General features: G+C 38.8%; 1 protein-coding gene across 1 annotated transcript in view; it reads right to left on the bottom strand.

The window, feature by feature from the left end:
• Positions 1–20,350, bottom strand: part of LOC139728913 (uncharacterized) — a 30,149-nt gene extending 9,799 nt beyond the window's left edge. The window contains exons 1-2 of the mRNA XM_071639844.1: positions 19,570–20,350; positions 5,157–5,355 (exon numbers count right to left, since the gene is read on the bottom strand). Coding sequence (XP_071495945.1) covers positions 5,157–5,355; positions 19,570–20,350 — 980 coding nt within the window. The remainder of the gene's footprint in view (positions 1–5,156; positions 5,356–19,569) is intronic.
• Positions 20,351–20,571: the final 221 nt, after the last annotated feature.

Raw genomic sequence — 20,571 nt, 5'->3', positions numbered from 1 at the left:
AGGTGTGACGGTATGGTATACATGGCGCTACTTCCGTTGCTTCAAGGAAAGGCATGCAGAAAAAAAGAGTGTTTTGGCACTAGAATTCTCCCCCCCCCCCCCCCAAAAAAAAAAAAAAAAAAAAAGAGGGAAAGAGAGGAAAAAAGTTCTAAAGGGAGGTGGAACTCTCCCATCTCACTCGTACTACCATACCATAACCATTTAATGACATTAACCCGTGTTCTACAAGATACTGAAATCCCCATAAACTATATAAAAAAACCTTCCGGGTTCCATATCAGACAATCGCTTGCTTGTAATCTGAAATGCTAGAATGAAACTCACGCAAAGATTACTGATAAACATGTATTTCTGGAGTAGCAGAAAGGTTTTGTATGCAAAATAGCTTCTTCGGCATGCGCAAATCGTTGGACTGCACGCACAGCACATCGACTGAGGCTCTCTAAACCGACATCGATTTTTCATACGCCTGATGAGTGGCGTTTCTGATTTATTAAAGGATTTCTTCATGCCGAACCCGATGCTCTTTCCCAAACGGAACGAAATAACCGCAGACGGCTCGTTAAGAATTCCCCCTGAAACTCATTACCGCCAATTTGTCGACCAGGCCGTACAAAAGGCGAGATCTTAAAATGAATTTAATTGGTTACACCACTCTCGCGCGGTTTCCAAGGTGCGCAATAATTGATCCGATTTGCCAATCTACGAGCAGCCGAGGCGTAACAGCGTCGTGCGGTTATGCGACAAAAAGTCAGTCGGTTTTAGTGCAAGAATGCCGCGTTTAGACGTGGTCTTGTCTCTCTCAGACCCCGTGAAGTATGGGTGAGTTCAGGTTTGACAAGCTAACTGACGGTCCAGTTCAGCTTGTTCAAACCCACAACACTCCACATACACAAGAGTTGTTACGTTGGTATTTTTGTTAGCATTATCAGAGGACGTGGGTCTATCTGTAGAGACTAGACATTTTTTATATAAAATGTTTATAGATGTGAAGGTGTATTTGTGCGCGCGGGCAACGCATTAGAGGTGCACAGAGGCGAGTGACAGCTGCGCACTGAATTCAACGGAGGCGGCGTCGCCTTGAATCGATCGCGAAGAGCGGCATTTGTCTTTCTCCATTTATATAATATGTACGTTACTTGTCTTCTTGTCCTATGTAATCTTTGTCTTTGGTGGCCTACGCACGCACGCACGCACTTGCAACGGTCAAAGATTTGTTTGTTTGTTTTGGGGTTTTTTTTTCTCAAACTGGCATCGAAAGACTCATCGTGCTGCGAAACAACTCTTCAATTGACCCCGTTCATTCGGCATCCCCGATGGGCCAAGTTTATGGCGATTATGTAAAATGGATAATTAGTTTAGCTGGTTGCAGAATATCATCTTGGCGATCGACGAGGACCTTGCCATTGCGCCGCTACAGGGAGAAAAAAAATGGAAAAAATGAAGGAAAAAATACACATACAGAATCAGTTGAGGAATCTGTGCAGTAATAACTCGTCGTATCGTACAAAATAACCCATAATTTCCCATTGCAGACAGTACAAGTTGTCTTGATAAAACGAAAATGCTCAGCTATTTATCTTCTTTTTTTGTACTGAAATCCTCCTAAAATGAATGAATACCTGAATAATAAGGATGTATAAGGATTCGTTACAAAAGGACGAGGATATAAGGACGAATTCTAGAGGTTTTTCAAACAAACAAACAAACAAAAAAGAGCAGTGCCGAGATTTTGGAACGCGGAATTAAGCTGCATGAATCAAAGTCTCAAAGATCGGACCCAATCAGAATTTTACCTTCCCTTTTAATCTCCCATCCACCATGGACTGCTGCGATAAAGATTAGCAGGAAAGTAAACCTTGTGAAGATCATACTTGTCAGAAATTATTGACCACCTCATCTTCCATGTCAGACATTGTCAGAGGAAGCGACAAGGAGAGAAGTAAACTTAGAAAAGAGAAGAGTTTCTTGGAAAGAGAAGAAGATCCCTTTAAAGTGTTCTCCAAGACACAACACTCATGAATAAAAATGACAATAATGGTTGATCGGAGCCTACTTCAATCAAAGTGCTTCCAAAAAAAAAGAAAAAAAAGAAAGAGAGAGAGAGAGAATGAAAGAGAGAGGAGGTATATGAAAGATTTATCTATTGGAAGATATTTGCTCAAATCATGTCATGATATTCTTTACAGGATTTGAGACTTGGAGAGATGATAGTACGTCCGAATAGTTTGTCGATTGTGAAAAACAATCAAACTAACAAACAAACAAACAAAAAAAACAAAACAAAACAAAACAAAGCAAAATATCTAACAATGTTGGAACTGATATAAGCCACGTGATCATGTACGCAATCTTGTAGCCGACACCGTCGGCAAGAGAAAAATGAAGAACAAACACGAGAAAAAAAAAAGTATATGAGAAAAGAAATAACCAGTAAGGAGGGAAAAAAGGGGGAAAACGGAAAGTAAGACGACGCTTTTGAGACACCATAGAGGCATTTCCGCTTGAAGTGTGTTGGCTGACGGTGGTTCCAACCGTAGGGCCCGGACTATCGGAAAGCAATTCGATAGTTTTCTGCGTCATTCGAAACTCATCTACCTCCTGTTTTGTTTTCTGCAAGGAGGGAAAATTTGGCTTTATTTCGCGCAATCTTGGCAGCAAAAATAAAAAAAGAGAAAAAGGGGAGAGAAGGACGGGAACGTTTCGATCGGGCGGCAAGGGCATTTACTTGGGGGTCATCTCCACTTGATTAGAAAATGAAGAGTGGGAAATTCGGCAAAAACACCGGTCTTACAGGTCACGTGGTTTGTCAGGTTTGCTTTGCGAGTTTTTGCCGTCCAAAATGACATGGAGACTTCGGCATTCGCCCTAGACTTTGGTAACTCCAAAGAAGTAAACTGTTGTATGCATCATTCTGATTTTTCATTTGCTACTATCATACATTATGATTTAAGTTACGGGTTCTGAGATTTAAAAAAAAGGGGCTTTACAGGAAACATTAACATATCTGGTTGTTTCGTAACTATTGCTCAGTGAAAGAAACGTCATACTGTCCATTTGTTTATCGTCAATTATCTTTTTAATGCAAAATTCTAACACAATTCTGATTTCATATTATATCCACCTATTATGACACTCGATACGTATATATCTGTGTATAAGTTTTCATGGGAAACATCTACTATTGCCTTGCGAAACTTTTTGCATTGTTTTATCACTGTCAATGCGTTATCATTATTAAAAATAGAATGCATTTTATGGACAATGATGTCGGATTAGCATGACCATTAAGTGCAGTCATTGCACGCCATGTTCATGTTGGCTAAAGTGTCTGATTAAAGTTCGATGGACAGAATGGCAGAGTGTTCGTCAAAGTCGGAACTGAAACAAGAAAGTCGTGGAATTTCAAAGTTTCTCACGTTTGTACAAATTAGTAATATCAGTCATAACGGCGTGCTCAAATTGGTAGTAGTGATGATGTCACTAGCGCACAGATCAACCATTGCCAACACTGTGTCACAAGTCTTCACCATATTTATATTTCTTTCTTTCTTACATGAAATTAATCGGTGATACGACATTTTGCTCCTACGACAATTTCTACGGTCTTATTTGCTCCAAGGACTTAAGAGTTGGGTTAGGCTTGTGATAGGCCGGTTTTAGGTTTAGTTTGATATGAAGATTAGGGTTAGGGTTAGACCACTGGGTTATGTTTGTGGGTAGAATTTATGTTTGGCCTAGCGTGTAGATGTTTCATGGGAGCAATATTGTCGCAGTAGCAAATGTCACGGAACCTAAATTGATAAGATGTATGAATAAGATGTATCCTTCGTATCAAGTTACGATGGTTTTTTTCATAACCTAGCTGGCGACGATAACCACCACTGAATGACGCCAAAAATTTTAGACCATTGACCAGAAACGTGAATAAGATAAAATATTGGGGTGCAAACCAGTGTGATAGTTGTGCAGTGACATGATGTATTCAGTGAAAACATTCAAAACTTTAAAATGCCATACGTTTCTTATTTTCATGTCCGATTTTGACGAATCTTGTATACATCATTCTGCTTGTCTGATATTGTGCGGAATTGCACTATAAGTAAGTGGTGATTCGGATAAATCAATTTCATTGTCACGTGTTCTTTATTATACGACGACTCAGCCCGGGGCGGTGACACCAAATTAATGCTGAGAGATAATAGTACAAACTTAGAATATGTTTGTGTAGCTCGCGCACTGTGATATTATACACCCATGTTATACCATATGTCCCAACAAATTACAACGGGACCTTCCGCAATGATAATTTTAAAAATAGGGAATCAATCCAAATACAATTTCAGGGTATGAAACTATTACTCATTGCCCACATCTTACAGAAAACCCCATTCGATTTGCTTCAGTGGTCAAGGAGAAATGAGGATTTTGTAGAGCATGTCAGGAATCTCTTCCCTCCAAGTTCTGTCTATTGTGTTTACACATTAATATGCAGTTCCAAGAGCATTCAAGCGCTAAACTTGGAAGAGTCAGACTCATGACATGCTTTACAATAATCCATATTTCTGTGTGACCACTTAACCAAATTGAATGGGGTTTTCTGCAAAATAGAGCTGAGATGTTACATTTTAAGACCCTGAAGTAGCATTTAGACAGTTTAATCATATTGTGTGTTATCAATGCGAAAATCCGATTGTAATTTTTTGGGGGGACATACTGTATAGATACACATGGATGAACATCACTAAATTTGCATTTATCCAGAGAAAAATGTTGTTTAGTGTAAAATATACATCTATATCTACATCTATCTATCTATCTATCTATCTATCTATCTATCTGTCTATCTATCTATCTACCTACCTATCTATCTATCTGTCTATCTATCTACCTATCTATCTATCTGTCTATTTATCTATCTATCTATTCAACTATGTAATCGAGAGCACAGTTCAATAAACTCCTTTATCTAAACGAATTTATGTACTGAAGCTGTAATACAATGAACGAATGATTGAGTACTCTTTTCCCCTTCCTGTTCTTTTTTTTTACGGTAGCTGGCCTTTCCTGCGCCCCCTCCCCCCATCACCCCCTTCCTCCAATGGTGCCACAAGAAGAGTCCTAGTTACGGTTGTTGCGGTGTTACTTTGACTCACCTCCTATTCTGGAACCACGTCTTGATCTGGGTCTCCGTCAGGTTGAGCGCCATGCTCAACTCCAACCGCTTGCTGACGCTCAGGTACTTGTCGGCCTTAAACTCCTCCTCCAGTCGTTCCAACTGTTTCGACGAGTAGGCCTGACGCGGCTTGCGGTCGACGCCAGGTTTTCTAGGCCGCCTGCCGACTGGCTTCGGGCCTAGCAAAGAATAGAGAAAAAAAATAGAGAGGCTTCCGTTCAGTCTGGTGTAAGAGTTAAAAAAAAGGGGCTCATCCATGTCAACCCTCTGAGAAATCTTAATGCAAGAGTCATAAATTTTCACTTTAATACCGCTGCAAACTGCTTTCTTCTTACCACTACAGAAGTTGTGTTTGAGGATTCTCAAGAAAATGCGATGCATGATATTAAATGCGCGATCAATCTCCTCCTCCTCCTCCCCCCCCCCCCCCGCCATATGAAGCTACAATGTCAGGCATCTTGAGGGTTTTATATCATTCACAAATAAAAAACAAACAAACAAACAAACAAAACATGAAATATAGGGGGGTGCAACTATGTGTGCAGGATAGTTTCAGATAAGCGGTTATACCTTGCACAACTTTCCTCGACAAGATTTGACTTGCACCTACCTGACCCTTTTCCCTCTCCTCCTAGATGCACAGAATTTGCAACTTTAAACTATATCATATTCCCTTCCGTCATATCCAAAGGCAGTAGCCATTGCTTCCTAGTTCATACGTGTTTGTGCTGGTTGTTTGCATACATTCTATGTCCTCGAAAATGTGCCCGTGTCTATGTGAGAATATAGACAGATAAACAGAGCTGACACTGAAAAGAAATTTGAATTGCTGTTACTTTCTTCTTATTGTTATTATCGCTGTTATCATGTTATTGATATTTTTGTCAATATCATTCGAATTGTAACCGTTGTCAGTAATTAATGTGTAATATTTAGGTCGTTTTCTCTTTTACTGTGAGTCCATAACTTTGAAAGGCAACCCCGTGTAGGTGACCCTCTCATTCTCTTTCTTTCACTGTTTCTAGTTTTAATTTTCACTGATTAACTTTAATGAATATTTCTGTTTTGACGGTACGTACCCTCAGCATATAAAGCATGGTTTTGTACATGTTGAATCTTGCCGTAATGTGTCACAGACGTGAATTCGGCGTATCGGGAAAAAAAAAGGGTTGCCAAGAAGCTAAGCACGGATGGGTATTTAAGAGCACCGTGTTTTCAGCTTGACTACCACCTGCACGAAGTCACGGCACGTCATTCAAACGTCTGACTTCTTAAAAGTCATCCGCTAAGTGGTGGGACTCGAACAATCACGCCTCGGTGCGTCCTCTCCAACGGGGACGATGAGGGAGGGAGGAGAAGGAGGCGTCCGCTAAAAGATCATCATTGTTCTGCACATTAGTAAACGCGCTATTTGTCATTGCAAATACCCTGAATTGGCATGACTGGACGTGCTGAAAAATAGTATTAAGCTAAGTGACTTTGTGGGGCTTTAAATGATCAGGGAAGTTTGCTTCAAATATTTTATCTTGTTCTTTTTTTGTAAATTCTTTCATAAGCTAACGCCGCATTTTGCCGTTCTTTATCGAACCGAGTGCGCCTCGTTACTTTTAAGACGTATAACGCTAATTCATATTGCTATTTATGAGATTGATGGGGCGTAATGGAAATTGTAGCGACAAAGGGACGGGGGAGGGGTGGGGAGCTGATGGTAAGCCAAAGACAGACCCAAAACAGTAGTGTGCAGTCTCCATAATGTCAGTAAAAGTTTTGTAAAGAGCAAAGGGGTATGAATAGGCGACGGGATTCAGCGGATAACGGCAATCACCGCTTGTGCGAAGATCACCCGCCACCGTTGCCGTAACTGTTCCGACACCGATCGATAAATGGCGCAGCATAATGTGTAGAATATTTTCTCGAAAGAACGCCTATCGTCATTTTATACGCGATGTTTTCACTTCGGATTAGCCCAGTGATCAGCATTTGATCCCCATCTCTCTCTCCCTCCCTCTCTCCCTCTCTTTCTCCTCCATCTCTCCTTCCCTTTCACTGCCCTCTCCTTTTCTCTCCCTCTCTCTCTACCAATACATTAATTTTGATGTCATTTTACTTTAATAACTGTCTATCTCTCACTCTCTCTAACGTTCTTTCTTTCAGCCGATCTATCCATCTATCTTTTTACCTATCCTCCCCTGTCCCTCCTCTTTGTCATTTGCACACTTTCTATCTCATTCCTCAGAAATTGCACTACATAATTATTGTATTCAGATATCATCAACAACAACATGCGTTTTGTAGTAGTTACGTCACCGAAAAAGTTGTGTTGGTGTCGTCGAAACAAGTCATTCGTATCATACGGTATTGTCGTACGGACGGGAGTCTAACTCACAGCAATTGTCAATAAAATCACAAAAGACGAAAGGACAGTAAACCCAGCAAATAATCAGTTATCAGGACTATTACTGGCGCCTTTACATCTGTCTCCTATCTGGTCGTCCTGTGTGACTATTATTGTTGCACACATCAACAGATCGGACTTCTGAAGAGACTGATTGTTCACTTGAACAACTGGCACTTATTGAAAATAGGTATTTATACGATCGATTTGTCCCTTCTATTTCCGACCATTAATCAGATCTTTAAAAGCATTTCAGGGTAGACAAGACTACACAAGTAGCCCATAGATTCTTTGTCGAGACTATATCAAGCCAGGAGAATTCGTGTGTGACTTTGTCTTGAGAAAGGTTGTGTATTTCTTCTTTGAGCGAAGAATTATTATCTAATTATCGTAGCCTTTTTAGAATAATTGTGACAACAGGCCAGTTTAATGATATAAAATCAAATTAATGGATATTCTCCCCCTGAGAACATAGCTTTTCAATTCACCTGTTCCTAGTGAATGTATTTCAAGACTTGGAACCCAGGTTGCTTGCATCAGTTGATTATGTAATATACTATGTCTCATGGTAACTATCTCATTTAGTGGTCAAGGAAAATCTTTCTTGTATATCTCCCATTTCAGTATCAGATTGATATGCCAATAAACCGTTTTTTTTTTCATCAAAATGTGAGAGTCGTAAACAATTACTATCAACAGCTTATTACTGTCGATTTAAGCATAGTGGTGGCGTGGTTTGTTTGTATGTATGTGTGTGTGTGTGTGTGTGTGTGTGTGTGTGTGTGTTTTGGATTTAATATGCTTAAAGATTCCTCAGCTTTTTAACGTCGACGTCCTAAACGTCATCAATATCGTCGATCTGGGTACAGTTGCTCTCATTTCCTTTGAAAAAAAAACACAAACAAACAAATCAACTCATCTCTGCACGTTTAGGGGGAAATGACTCTTGTAAGATACAACACTCCCCATGTCATTGCCCTGGATCAACATTTTATACGGACAGGTCGAGTCAAACCAATATATGTATTCTTTTCTTTGGCTGATTAACTACGTCCTGTACAGCAACCTAATTATCATTTATCATCGATGCCCCTCTTCGGGTCTTCTCTGGAAGTTTGTTTCTGGTACAAGTTTACATTCAATAGAGCCAATACTATCTTTTTAAGGTAATATTTCAGGAAAAAATAATACATTTTGTTGTATTTACTCACATGTTCAGGCTTATGTTTCCTCAAGATTCGTGCTTTTGTCATGTTTGTTAATAGTGTTGCACCAAAACTCTGGCATAGTCACCCCAAAATTTCTAAAAACTCATCTATTTCAGGAAAGTTTTCCATAGCCATGTTTGTTGCAACACATTTCTGTAGGCTTCCAAATTACCTTTTATGAGTTAACAAGTTAAGATTCGATTTATATCATTATCAGTCTATTATTAAGTACGTATATCCTTATTACAATGTAAGTTTCTTTCAGTTAAGAATCGATTCATGTCATTCGTTTGTCCTTTCATTTTGATTATATTGCCATGCCCAGTTGAGTATAGTCCTATTATAGAAACTGATACGCAAAATAAATTTACAATCAATATCATCATTATTATCATTAAGCAGTATGGATGATATTTGCACTATGTCGTTTTCGTGTTTGTTTGTGTGTGTGTTGTTGTTGTTTTTTTTTTTTGGTACTGATGATATGTACTAGTATCAAGTGATAACGATGCTGCGATGAAAACAACGACTGTAAATGTAACAGTATATGGTCCTGATATTAGGATCAACACTAATTGAAAATGGTTTGTTGCAATAGTCATAAACATAATATATGGCACACATCGCTATACTACTTCTATGTTATTACATTCTCCTTTGGTCTTTAAAGTACATGTATCTTTTTTTTTCATCCTCATCAATTACTTCTAGACAAACTAGTACTACTACTGAATTCATACTCTCTTTTCAACTTCTCCATCAATCTGATATCATCCCTTTTCTTAAAACAGGTTTGCTGACGCTGCCGCTGCTGCTACAACAGTGATAAATACCACTATCACCTTTTCTACCACAAAAACACGGTATATTTTCGCTCTTGTTCGAATTGTTGCTTCATGCAAAGAGATTTTTTTTTTAATGCTTTAACCTTCCGTGCTCCAGGAATGGAAATACACTGTGCAGCTTCGTTGGAACGTCAACTCATGATTTCGATCAATGTTGAAGGTATCCTGTGTGCTGCGAGTAATTCTAAACTTGTTCTAATCGACTGTCCCGTCTTTACCAACATAACTCTCCCTCGTCACACTTGTCTCGGCAGAGATTGTCTTTTGGGGGGCCAATGCCCAAATCAACGTTCCATAATTGGCCCTCGTCTCGTGTTGGGCCGTCTCATACCTGCAGGGGGGTTGCGACACGGAGCCGTATCGCCGGTTTACGTGCAGAGGTAAGTAATAGCGTTGAGCGGAGCGTGTGCGCCACTTGAGCTTTGTCACACATAAAATAGAAGAAGGAAAAAAAAAAGAACAGACGGGGCGAATTGATTTGCTTGGCCATCGCTTACGTATTAGTGGGGATGTAGCCGATCCTTTTCGGAGTGGAAGAACGTGGTGCAAGGGAAGATGTGCATAACGCGTAATTAGAGAGAGATACATCAAGTTTTAGGGCTGAAACTTTACTCAATTCTTCAACACTATCCGGGAATGAAAGACAAGTTCAAGTTTTTAAACGAACCCGTGATATAGCCGTGGAATAGAGTTTACAAAAAACTGCAAACATATCAAGAAACACAAACAAATATACAAGAGTAGAACACGCATGCTCGGCGTAAACCTACTCATAACCAAACATAGGCCCTAAAATGTTTTGATTCTAAATATTACAATGTTCATAAATGCAGGGAATTCTGTCCTATGCAACCTGATATAACCTTAACTCTAGATCAGTAGTCAGGGAATAAGCATGCAGACATGTAAAACGATTAGTTTGTTTTGTATAATCATGTCGCGAAAACGCTATAAAAAAAAAAGAGGAAGATAGTTCCTAGGTTGACTTGGTCAACACGAAGTTTCAAACAAAAGGAACACAATTGCACTGTGTCCGAATAATGCGATGTATAGTGTAAGATGCCCTAGACTCATGATTTGAGAGGAGTGTTTTACGCAAAAATGTAAGTCGATCTTAAAAGTTAAGATCAACTTAAAATTATGGCATGATGCGTGTGTCTTCACTGGTACTCTATACCTAAAAGAAATTTTTGAAACGTTTCATGCAGCCATTGATATACAAAAATAAAGTAATTGACAGATGACTTATTTGTAAATTTTGATAACTTAATGTAAAGCGGATCATGAAAGGCTGATAAAATTGAACAGGGAAACCAGTGGCATACCATACTTAAAAGTTGATCTTAACTTTTAAAATTAACTTAAAGTCTTTATGAAATATCCCGTTGAAAAATAGGCCTACTCAGTTGAAAAAAACAAATGGCCTAACAATGTCCGGAATACTTATGTCTGGGCCTTCCTGAAAATTGTTGCTAGCACAGAAGAAGCCACCCTACAGATAGATATAAAATAATAATAAAATATTATCGTTTAAAGATAACTGTCTATATCATATACACGTATACAAAATCATACATGTGTGTTCGTGGAAGTGTATGTAAATTAAACAAGAGAAAAGAATTCAACAAATTTGTTATCAAAGTCTAAACAACACACGTACACAAACACACACACATAATATATATATATATATATATATATATATGCATATAATATATATATATACATATATATATATATATATATATATATATATATATATATATATAACATGATCTCATCCCTGGTCTAAAATTACTTGTAGTCCGCGTGTTGGTACCAGTAGAGAAAAGATGACGAAGTAGGGTGGTAATGCATTTCAGTCCAACAGTGGTATTCATTCAGACCAAATTTTCGACGAATACATTCGTCTTCCTCAGGGTCGACAATGACAATAATCATTGTCATTGTCATTGCCATTACATAGCTTTAATGCAACAACAGTTTATAGTGTATATACCAAAGTAGGCTTTATGATTATGCAAATCATGTTGTACTCCTGAAACCAATGATAGCTCGGTCACAGTAATAGTTCACATCTTAGTTTTTTTTTTTCTTATTTGGCAGCCTTACATCATCTGGTCTTATCTACTATCCGTTCTCCGTTTCTTTTTCACAAACACTGATTACTCGGGGCTTACAGCCAAACAAGCTTGCTTTCATATAGGTCCCGCCATACTTTTTTTTGATCAACCCCATCTCGATTTCGAATTTGACCAGTTATTACATATAATTACTGTGTTATCACCATGTATATTGTTGTGTTTTGCACATTGTTTACAAGGTGAAAGAACTTGTTTGATTTCTGTTATAGTGTCCATAAATGAGAAGTATGGAAATAAAATGAATTGAATTGAATTGAAAAAAATTACAATTGTCATTGTCGACCCTGAGGAAGACAAATGTATTCGTCAAAAATTTGGTCTGAATGAATAGCACTGTTGGACTGAAATGCATTACCACGCTACTTCGTCATCTATATATATATATATATATATATATATATATATATATACATAATTATGTATATATTTATATTAACTGGTTGATCTTTCTATACCTACAAGGCCCATGAAAGACCTTTATGCCACATTCTGTTTTACAGGAGCGAAATTGAAAAAAAAGCAAATCTTCTATTTTTTTCTTCCTATAATGTATTATGTAGTAAGGTTTTTAATGAGAAGACGAGGAAAGAAACGTTGTCCTTTCTTATACTTAAAAGAAGAAGAATACCAAATGTTAATATTAACGAAGTATAGATAAACGCATATCATCAGTCACACTGTTTCAATGTAAGCGTTTGAATTTTTTGTTTAAGCTTTAACACACTTCCTCGTGGGAATTATTGTTGAAAGTGGAGATGGTGCACATTATTGTCAACATACGATGATCCAAACACGTGACAGTAATGATGATACAGACAACATCAGCATTGATAATCATGACTTTTGCACTATGCCTATATACTTGACAATGCACCGATAATGATTAACATATTAAATTGTCAATACGCTGCACAGGATAATATCTAACGTGACGTACGCTTAACAACCTTGTTTTTAAGTACGTGGCATTACATTTCTCTTGCATTTTTCAGATAAATCTAATTGTCGATAATTTGACTGTCATATTGTAAGTATGTTATATTCTACTGAATATCCCAGTGGAATGGATTTTATTCCATTTCGTCATATTTTATGCATTTTGGCGGAGAAATATGAAAATAAATTCGAATTGAAAAAATGAATAATAGGCATCAAACGTCATTCAAGGTTTTCTGCTTCAGTGTGGTTAATAGTGACTTTCCTTTCATCTTTTTCTTAACATTATATTTCGAAAGTTGTATAAGTATTGTGAGTGTCCAATTTTCTGTGTGGTCTGGGAAAAAATACTCGTTAAAACTACAAGCATGAATTTGGCATAAACGTGAACCCTTTGGTGAGAAATCGCTCACACAATTATTTCGAGTCTGATGTCTTTAGCGCTGACCATCGAAAGGGTAAAAGATTATTCTGTCACCGGTGATTTTGTTTAAATTTCAAACCAAAAGTTCAATCCTTATGAAGCTGAAGATTATTCAATTAAATCAAACCATTACAAGTCGAGAAGGGGAAGATGTTTAAAAGCAAGAACATATGTGACCTTGCATCACACAAAAAAAAATAATAAATCGCCAGACATGGATTTTTAGTTAAGAGCAGATTCCTAAAGAGCAGACTCTAAGCTCTAAAATGATGTATAAATCAAATCAAATGGACTCCCCTAACCTATCTAAGTACTAGAAAGAAAACACACACTCTGGAAAAGTGTGAACTGAGAAAAGAGGCTCTGAAGTACAGGGTATATTCAAGCGTTTAATCTTTACCAAGACGCGCTAGCTGTGCAATGAAAGGGACAAAACACAGGATGTAAACCATCGGAGCAACAACAATGAAGGAATTATTGGATTAAGCTGAAATTGAGCATATTCTATATACACATTCTGTCCATGATTAATGCTAACTTTCAAAGCAGTAGTATTATCCTTTCAAAATTTATTAGACTTGAAAGTGAAGAGTGTTGAAAGGATTTCAAGAAATTAAAAGGGGCTCTAAGACATACCCGATCATTCTATTCTCCCTAATAAAAGGGTTGTAGAAAAACTGCTGAAAACACACTTTCCCATCAATGTTATGTTCCCAAACTAAAGAATAATGTAGAAAAAGGATAGCTTTTTTTCAGAAAATATGAAAAACTCAATATTGACTCGGTTGACCCATTTCACCTTCTTTGAGTCCTCACGTAAAATCAAGTTGTGCGACTTTTTGTTCGTTTTGTGATGCACGGTGACATATATCACTGTTAAATCTCTGAACGTTGAAATATGTTTAGGTAAATCGTTTGATACTGAAAATTATGGGTGTTATGTCGTTGTATGTTATGCTTTAGATTTTTTCAAAAGGTGATGTACGCACAAAGAATTGAATCGAGTCGTATTGAAAAAGAATGGTTGTGTGAACACGTATTGTCTTCAGATGCTTCAGTGTTCATAATCAGAATCCGGTGTCTGAGGGTCGAATGATAAGTGCGCTTTCGTTCTTCTCCGTTAGATCCGAATCAATTCTTGCTTTATTCAGTACCACTAGAAAAGGAGAAAAAATATTTATCATGTCCGTGAATGGTTGTCCTGTTGTGTTGCGAAATAAATCGTTATGATATCACTCTGATTGTTGACAGGAATCTCGATGAAGGGGCTTGTCCTCAAGAGTGTTTTAATTTTGAATGATATCCGATAGCAGATCATCTCACGTCGATTGTCCTCATCGAGAAAGGTATGCATGGGATGTTTGTTTATCGAGTTCTCTTTCTAAAGAATTAACCAGGGTGCGATTTCAGTTCATTATTATTATACGGTCCCTGAAGAGAAAAACTAAATAATAAGCCCATGGAGGTATTGATCGTCCCCTATAACAAAACCATTTATTCCAAAGGTGGGATTAAACCTAGCCGAGGACACGCAGCTAGTCCCAAACTAATAATTAATGTTAATGTTCGTTGGGTCTGACATCGACTTAAAGCTTACCTTCGACATTTTCTTTTTCTCTCTCTCTGTCTCTCTGCCTTCTTCTCTCTTTCTATGGCGTGAAACAAAGAAGACTTTGAAAGGAAATTCACGTTGGCCTTGTGACAGTCCGACTTCCAACAACCTGCAATCGAAACGAATGCGCACCGCTATTGTCTAACCCCTGCTCTTCTATTAGTTCCAGTACCAGCTTCGCAAGCAAAACACTCTTAAAAACCTTCGACGCAAACAAAAACCCCTCGCCGGACCATTCAGGGGACATCAGATTAAAGTGTCTGGCATATATCAATAACTGTACAAGTAATCCGACTAAGCCTTTATTGTCAGTCAAAGACGATCTGCGCGCTTCCCTTTGCTATTCAATAAAAAGTTAGCCCGGCTTCAGTGGTCGAGTATAAGAGAACAACAAGGCCGCCATTTGAATTATTAATGGCCAGTAGAGCAGGCTTTGATGGAAACCAGTCACCGAAACGATTGCACTAACACAAACATAACTGGACCATTAGCGAGCTAAATTGTGATTAAGACACCTATGTTAGTGGCCCACTTTACGCGGATTAGAGCAAAAGTGGGAGTGTGTTTGGGTGGCAAGTCGTGATCTTCAACGTCGTATCTTTTAAAACTTTCAGAGCGTCCCCGTTTCTCGTCCATTTGCATTTTTTCACCCGACAAGAGGATACGTGTTTTTCCGCTCTATTGACAGTATGTTTTAGGATGCTATATAATGTTACTCGATCGATGCCTGCCCCATTGTCCCGTTTGAAGTATCGACGTGACATGAATTAAAACTTTTAGAACATTCTGAAGGTTTTCTGGCTTTGTTTGGGACGGCTATCGAAGTCGTGGCAGACGGGACAAAATCCATAAGTCGCATTGTTGCTGATATAACAGAATGTTATCGGTGAGAAACATAGATGAAAGCGAGAAATGCGATCATAAGGGAGAGGGTGAAGGGTGTCTAGTAACTCTCGTATCATCTTCGGGTGTTGTATCTCAAAGCAGAGAACTATCAATAGGGGAAGCGAGCTTTCTTTCATTCTTTCTTTCTTTACTTGCTTCTTTTTTTTTTCTCATTTCGATGGTGATCGATGTGGGTATTTGATCGATGTGAACTGGTGCGTGTAACAGTGTTTGTAGAGGAGCGGGGGAGAAGGGTTTGGAGGGCCGGCTACCTGTCAAGACACATTAATCGAAGTAGTTCAGAAGAAGACGATCAGAAGGTAGTATTCAGCCGGACCCTGGGAGGGGCTTAATCGGCCCCGATCCCTTCTTGTGTCTCTTTCTCTGTCTGCCCCCCTCAAACTCATCTTTCTTCTTTCATCTTTTCAGAAAAGGAGAACAAGAAGGCTTTAAAATCTATGACAGTTAAGACTCCCTTGAGAACTTGCAGATGAATAATGAATATTAATCTCTGGTGCCAGGGCAAGCTTGCTCCATGGTTTTAAACGGAAAGGGAAGGCACCATAAAGACAAGCTCCTGATAACAGTTAATGGATAATGAGTTGGAAGGGGGAGGGATTTAATGTCACATTAAAAAGGGGAAATCCATGGATACATGGGACACTTGTGAACCGTCACTTAATGGTGGCATAAAAGAAGTATGTCAAAGGGCTCCTATAGTGCTGTTCCTCTGAGTACAAATTATGCCGGAAGATGTATGTAAAGATTAACCCCAGTAAGAGTGCTATAAAATGGAAGCAATTTGGGTTCGTGAGATAGTTTTGACGCATGATTATCTCTGAATGACAGTGTGAGGTTTTCGAAGAACCTTAGAAAACATGAAAGTACCACGCTATGGTTGAAGTGAAGATCATTTAAATTTAGCCCAGATTCTCCGATTTAGTTAAAAAATGAAGAAAAAATGCAAACTTTTTTCCATGACTCCGCCCAAAGATCTGGTCAAAAAATGAAAAGCCCGAAGGAAAGAACCTACATATTCGTCTGTTGAGAATGATAAGGGCGTTAAGTTGCCAGAAAACCCATAGTGTTCAAGACCACTTAACGCCCTTCTCATTCTCAACAGACGAATATTATAGACGACGTCTTTTTGTTTAATAATCTGTATTATTCTTTAATGTGTTGTTTAGTTACAATACAATAGACTTTGTTTCATTTTCCTTATAAGAAATACCACTTTAGTCCATTGTACTAAGGAGGGGGGGGGGAGTGAACCCTTAAGGACACTGGCAATGGTTGCAGAATCTTCAGTAGACCTTATTGCAGTATATAACTATGGTCTTACTCTCATTGTGTTATATTGTTGAATGTCGTTCACATGACAATCTTGCTTTACTAAGCATCCTGTGCAGACAAAATGACGAAGGCTTCTTTTTTTTTTGTTCAACATAGATAAGACAACCATCCCATGAACAAATCTTTATAAATACATATAAAGTAGATACCGACATACACATCATCATTGCATTATCGACTAGATTGAGCAATTTATGAATTAATTAGTGAATAAACAAATCAAACCATCAAACAAAGGGAACCAACACATGGTTTGTGGTTAATGTTAAATCTGGGAAGGAATTTGGCAGGTGAGAAGTAAATAAGAGCTTGTCTTTCTCTCTGCAAAAGCATATGCAAATGTACAAAATATAGAAATTCTTGAATGGGTTTAATTTTGCAGTGCCTATAAAACATCGCTGATATTCCAGATGGTCCACTTAACAGTCCCCAAAGATCTATATTTTCTTGGAACTCATAAAATGCACAAATTGTTTTTGTTGCTCACAGAAGTGTAAATGATGACGTTTTGCAGTATTTGAGGAGTATAGGTTGAAGAAAAATTGCATCATCTTGAGCAAAAAGTTGACAAAAATGACTTGGGCCCGTGGGAAGTGAATTTAGATTTACCAAACAACAATAAGAAACATTGGCTCTTAAGGCAAATATTGGCAGTCATATGAATCAAAACAAATATTACGTAAACGGTACCCCCATCAACAACTGCGACGTATCCCACACACCCATACTTTTTTTGTTGTTCACAGAAGTGTAAATGATGAAAATGTTCAGTATTTGGGGAGCAAAGGTTGAAGAAAATGACACTATCTTGAGCAAATAGTTGACAAAAATGATTTATACACGTTGGAAATAAACTTTAGCCAAATATTGACAGTCAAGTCAATCAAAATAAATATTTCATAAACTGCACCCACAGCAACAAAAGCGACGTGTCCCCCACACCCGAACTTTTGATTTGAACTTTTTGTGTATACAAATTCACTTTGTGCTTGTCTACAATCTAAGATACTAAGGATCTACCCTTTTTATATACGTATTATAGACATTATAAACACCACAGTCACGTGGAAATTATATTGTTAATTGTCATTTCCATGAAGCTTCCTATCAGATGAGTGCAGCAAAATTACTTATCGATGAATGAGCATCTGGAATCGGAATAAATGGCTATATCTGTATATGATTGCCTAGTAAAATTTTCTGCTTTTGATATCTTTATTTTTATCAAATTTGCCAAGAACCTGTTCAGAAATCACCAAATGATAATGATCTATTTGACCCTCCAAAAAGCCCCCAAAAGTGTACCTTCATTAGATCTGTAACAACCGTTTGAGTTTGTAGCTTCTGTTTCATTCATGTCATCTCCTGTATGACTGTTTCATGGCGACGTTATTTGCTGTCATTAATGCAGCTGTATATGCGTGTCAAACAAGGTAACTGCCCTGTAGCTATACGTAGGACAACACAACAACAACAACAACAACAACAACAACAACAACAACAACAACAACAACAACAACTCAGATTATCAGGGTTGACGTTTCATGTTTGAAATCTTGAGTTGAGTATAATATCTGTGTTTCCTCATTTCAAAAATATAGTTTCATATACTCTTAACTTCATATAGCAGCTTGCGGGACCAAGGTCCTACTGGCGATACAACAAAGTGTTCCTCATAGGCAATAAACTTTATGCAAAGTATCGTAGTAGAGACAAAGGGACATTCATCTTCATTTCAATTTTATCATTTTTCATTCCCATGGAAAAAAAAAAACAAAGGAGAAAAATTTTTCTTTCCATCGAAAAGAGGACTTCTGGGAGATTTAAAAGATTCGAAGAGTACACGTATCACGCAATTCTACACAGCACATTGCTGTACCACCACGGTGAGGTTTCCATTCGAAGAAGTGTGCCACGACTGGATTCAATTTCAAAATATATCCCGTGTTACATCGTGTGAAGTTTAGTTCTAGGACTGTGATGTATGACTGTCATGAACTGCAAAGATGACGTGACACATACATGAAACACCCGACGAGATAATTAATTACTATCGGAGAGGTTGTGTCATCATTGATCAAAGTCACATCAGATAAATCAATGCGCGAAGAAGAGCGTGAGTAATAGTGATAGTGCAAAACGACGAAGTACAAGGAATATTTCCACGAAATGTAGCAGACGTGATCGTATATTTAATGTTGTTGTAGTAAAGTAGGCCTATAAATAATGGAGAAAGGAAATTAAAAAACGAAAGAAGTTGTAGCGGTAGTTTAAGGAGTAGTAGTAATACCAGTAGTATCATCAAAAATAGTAAACGATAACAATACAAATACATTTTTTTTAGTAGTTTTTGTATGATTATCAGGAATCATTACACTAGTTAATTTTAGTGAAGGCAGTAAGCAATAGCAGAAGTTGCAGCAAAAGTAGTAGCCAAGATACAGCTAAATTGAATCAAAATGCGCAAGAGAGCAGAGTTATAGAAGCATTCTTAGAAATAGTATGAAGCAATAGAATTTGTCGGAAAAAAAAAGAGTAAGTCAATAATAACGATTACACGTACAGGGAAAAGGAGTAGGTGGAGGACGTACCTGATACGGGCGGGCGTCCGAAACCAGCGGGCTGACACCATGGCGACCACGGGGTGGCGGCGGCAGCCGTGAGAGAGTGGGGTACGCCGAGGTGGTACTGGTAGTCAGCCAGCGGGGACCCCAACGGGCCCGCGTTCCATCCGTTGGGCCCAAGCGGCCCCATTGAGGCTACGGGTCCAATTTCCCTGACCGCTGTGGGTTTGACGAGGCCGACGCCGACCTGGCCTTCCCGCTCAAGTCTCGGAACGACGCGGCTCGGCGACTGCCGATCTGTGATTTTAGCGGAATCGTCGATCTCCAGTTTGTTATGCGACCCGTCCAACCGGCTTTCCACATTGCTATTATTGTTCGAGTCAATGTTATCGTTGTCGAGCTTAGAGTCCGTCTTTGAATTCGACGTCGACGTGTGTCCGTCGCTGAGGATGTTTGCGATAGAGAATGACGATCTGGTGGTTGATGACGTGGACTGGTGGCTTTCTTGACGGTGGTCGATGATGTGGTGATGGGGTGAGGGCAGAACGACGGAGGCGTTGGCCATTGGCAAGCCGTGGTTGAACTGGTGGTTACTGTGGTGGTGATGATGGTGATGGAAATGGTGAAAATTATGACCCTCGTGATGCGGGGGATGATGAAGTGGAGACGTCGTGGAAGACGGAGACAACTGATCACGGCACGAGTCCGGTGACGCCCTCTCGTCGATGTCGTCCCCGGACATCTCAGCGCTATAATCCACCGATTCGTTGTCCGAGCGCTGCTCCGGCACTTCTTCGGTCGTCATCATGCCTGTGGTCAACACAATCTTTCCTTTCTACCAAAGATACCAAAATATCCTGAGATGGGATGCCTTTGCAGGTCCCGACAGTTAATGCGGATAAGTTGACTACGCTTCACGTCTGCGAGATCTTCTTGGGGTAGTTCGACAACCATCACAGAGCGTTAGCACGAGCTAGGCATTTTCTTTTTTTTTTAATGGATGATGCTGATGAAGGATGGCGACGACGG

This window comes from Diadema antillarum, unplaced genomic scaffold (assembly GCF_040938485.1).
Source record: "Diadema antillarum isolate AM-2024a unplaced genomic scaffold, OU_Dant_1.0 seq00000205_RagTag, whole genome shotgun sequence".
In the NCBI taxonomy this organism is placed as follows: Eukaryota; Metazoa; Echinodermata; class Echinoidea; order Diadematoida; family Diadematidae; genus Diadema; species Diadema antillarum.
The sequence above is the reverse complement of the archived record's forward strand: the minus strand, read 5'-3'. Positions and strand labels throughout refer to the sequence as shown.